This window comes from Stegastes partitus, unplaced genomic scaffold (assembly GCF_000690725.1).
Source record: "Stegastes partitus isolate 25-593 unplaced genomic scaffold, Stegastes_partitus-1.0.2 Scaffold783, whole genome shotgun sequence".
Lineage (NCBI taxonomy): Eukaryota > Metazoa > Chordata > Actinopteri > Pomacentridae > Stegastes > Stegastes partitus.
This window is the reverse complement of record NW_007578514.1, coordinates 271,000-274,310: the sequence shown is the minus strand read 5'-3', so window position 1 is coordinate 274,310 and position 3,311 is coordinate 271,000. Positions and strand designations below refer to the sequence as shown.

The 3,311-nt window shown below is 47.0% G+C and overlaps 1 protein-coding gene across 1 annotated transcript in view; it reads right to left on the bottom strand.

Annotated features, from left to right (window-relative positions):
• fhod1 (formin homology 2 domain containing 1) overlaps positions 1–3,311 on the bottom strand; it is a 52,272-nt gene that overhangs the window by 11,512 nt on the left and 37,449 nt on the right. The window contains exons 18-21 of the mRNA XM_008292083.1: positions 3,102–3,309; positions 2,293–2,448; positions 1,495–1,677; positions 757–876 (exon numbers count right to left, since the gene is read on the bottom strand). Of these exons, the coding sequence (XP_008290305.1) occupies positions 757–876; positions 1,495–1,677; positions 2,293–2,448; positions 3,102–3,309 (667 nt within the window). The remainder of the gene's footprint in view (positions 1–756; positions 877–1,494; positions 1,678–2,292; positions 2,449–3,101; positions 3,310–3,311) is intronic.

The following is a 3,311-nucleotide window of genomic DNA, read 5'->3' as shown; positions in this document are numbered from 1 at the left end:
ACACACACACACCAGTCAGGTGAATCTAACAGCATCTCTGAACTCTTTAATCCTTCTGGAGGACCAACAGATGTTCAGATAAACTCTGTGTGTAGAATCAACTGTGTTATCGTCAGCTGACCTTCAGGGAGCCGTCTGATTGGTCAGAGCGCCTCAGTCACCTTCAGTCCCGGTTCTTTCTGACTGGGTCTGGACTGAACAGAACGTGGCTGTTCCAGGTCTGGAGTCTGTTCAGTAGAACCGGGAGTAAAGTCTGAGCAGAGGTTAATTCAGCCTCTCTGACCTCCAGCGCCCCCTGCAGGCTGACGCTGCTACAGCAGCTTTACTTCAGTTTCAAGTGCAGTAATATTACCTCAGTACTGCAGGAGTACTTCTCACTACTCGTGTTATTTCTACTAATGAGTCCCACGTCTACTTCACTACTGTTCTGCTGCAGTCATGGTCATGCTGCTGTCATTCAGACATCACTCGTGTGTTCTGTCTGAGCTGGTGGACGATCTGACTCATGCACATGGTTATAACTTCATCCAGCAGCTCACTGGCTCCTGAAGCAGTTTATAGAAGCAGAGTGAAGAACAACCAATGAATGACTGTAAATGACTGGACTCTGCTGCTCCAGGGTTCTGCTGCGGTTCCTGTTCACTCAGAGTCGTTGTTATTTCCTGTCAGCAGGCGGAGCCATCAGACCAGTCAGCTGATCAGCTGATGTACAGGGAACGCTGATAAGGTTCTGTTTGTGTGTGTGTGCGTTCTCACGCTGGAGCTGTTCAGGAAGTTCCCGATGGCGAGCAGCGTGGCGAGGATCCTCCGGAACGTCTGATTGGATGCCAGCTGCTCCATCCCCAGCTTCAGGTCGAACAGCGGCTCTGCGATCTCCTGCAGGACGGCAAACACACAACATCAACACAACATCAACACAAGAGCAACACGAACGGAGGCAGCAGCCTGGAGAACACCGAGGACCAGAACCCTGCAGAACCAGAACCAGGTCTGGGTTCTTCTGTGAGGCCAGCTCAGGGTTATTGCTCAGGGTTATTGATCAGGGTTATTAATCGAGCTCAGGGTTATTGATCGACAAAAAAATCTGAACAAATGTTTAAAAATGTTTCTTAAATTCCCAGAGGAGGAGAAAACTAATTGATTCCCTAAAATCCCACATGTATGTTTTTATGAAGCTGATGTCATGGAACAGGTCGTCATGACAACAACTAGTTTGTGTGTTGAACAATATAAATAATAATAAATTAGACCAAGTGATCTGAGCGCTCCGCTAAACGTATGGAAGGTTCTGAGAGTGTAGGAGCTGTTTATGGATCAGAGCTCCGCTTCAGAACCGGACAGTGATAAATGTGTGGTTTGGGTTTATTCTGGCCACTCTGACGGAACCTCAGCAACAACAAAACCTGTTTCTATTTCTGGTCCAGAGTCCTGCAGCCTCTGACAACATGTGAACCAGCAGCTGGACTGGGTGGTTCTGCACGTGGCCCGGTTTACCTTCTCCAGAACCTCATAGTTGAGCTTGAAGGCCCAGAGCTGCAGGCGGGGGGTCAGGGCGCTGATGGAGGCCAGGCTCAGCAGGAACTGCTCGGCGGTGCCCAGAGGGACGTCTGGGTTGGCCAGCTGGGCCTCCTGGATCTTCTGCTTCTCCTCCTCGGTGGGCGTCATGGTCAGGATCTTCTGCTCCGGACAGAACAGGGTCAGCTGGTTCTACTGACACGTTAACCTCTGAACACCAGAACCGCTGCAGGTTACCAACAACGTTAACGAGCCCAACAACCACCACATTCAGACTTCCTGATGAAACACTGACCAGACGTCAACGTCAAACTGGATGTTTCAGATTCTGTAGGAACCAGAACCTTCCTCTGTCCTGGTTCTGATTACAGAATACAGTGATTTTAATGAAATATCATAATTTGAGTTTAAAATCAGGTGATTTTTCTTGTTCTGCTGATAAATGGGGCCATTCTGGTTTAAACAGAAACCTTCCTGCCAGCGGGCCTGAGAGGAAGCAGGAGGCTGTAGACACGGAAATGTTCAGTCCAAAGGGACCAAACGACTCAGAACCCCTTCAGTCGCCCAAAATGGCAAATTCATGTCCTGAATTATTACAGATTTACCCTAAAATCCTTTCAAAAACTTGAAAGTTTATCAAAAAGTCTTAGGAGCAGAACAGAGTGAAAAACTTTGCTGGTACTAAAATGTCTAAAGACAGGATGGAGCTGAGCAGATGGATCGGGTTCAGAACAGAACAGAGTCCAGACGCTGATAACTAACAAGAACAGGAGTCACCTCGATGCCCTCCTTGCTGATGGCGAACTCGTCCAGGTTGAGGATGGCGGTCTTGATGACGTGGACCGCCGGCAGGACCGTCATACCGATGTTGATGGCGTTGCTCCTCTTCGGGTCCAGAACCAGAATCTCAGACTTCTTGGTCTCCGGTCCTTTCTGCTCAGAGACGACAGAATGAAACACTGAGACCAGAACCAGAACACAGCACTGATGAAGTTAAACAGAACAAAGTTCTGCTCAGAGCAGGAATAAGACGTAAACATCACGGTTCTGCTGCTTCTTATATTTGATGACTGATGTTTATTTATCCTGTTCTATCCCGGTTCTGATCATTTCATTTTTATGTTTAGTCTTTTGTTCACATTCCATAGTTTTTATCATTTAATGAGTTTTGATGTTTATTCAGATTTTACATAATTTTTATTTTCTGATTGTATTATTTTGTCTTTTAGTCTGAGAAACAAAACAAAACGATTTTATGCTGAGTCATTTTGCTTAGTCATGACTTCAGTCATTTAATCTATTTGATCACTTGTTTCGCTTGTTTTTATGATTTTAGTTTATGTCGTCTTTCATCAGATTTAATCAGATGTTTTTAATGTATTTAGTCCTCCGTCGTTATTTTTCACCTTTTCCTTTTCCTTCCAGATTTATTTTACTCTGTTCGGTCTCTAATCAGTCGTCTGTTCGGATCTCTGCTGGATCCGACCAAAGCTGGACTCACTGATCGATGCAGATATTGATGAATCTGTATCTTCAGGATGAAAACCTGATATTATCTGCTCATCAATGCTGCAACCTGCTGTTACCTTGGTAACAGCCAGCTCCTTGGCCTTGGACTCGAACAGGTGTTCTAGACGGGCTGTATCCACGGTAACCTTGTCCAGCGACGCCCACACCGTCCCCCGGCCGAAGCGGCACTTAGTCGGTCCGTCTGCCTGCTTCAGCTCCTTCCAGAACAGCTTCACCGTCTTCTTCTTCCTCTGACACGCCGCCGCGGCCGGGGGAGGAGGAGGAGC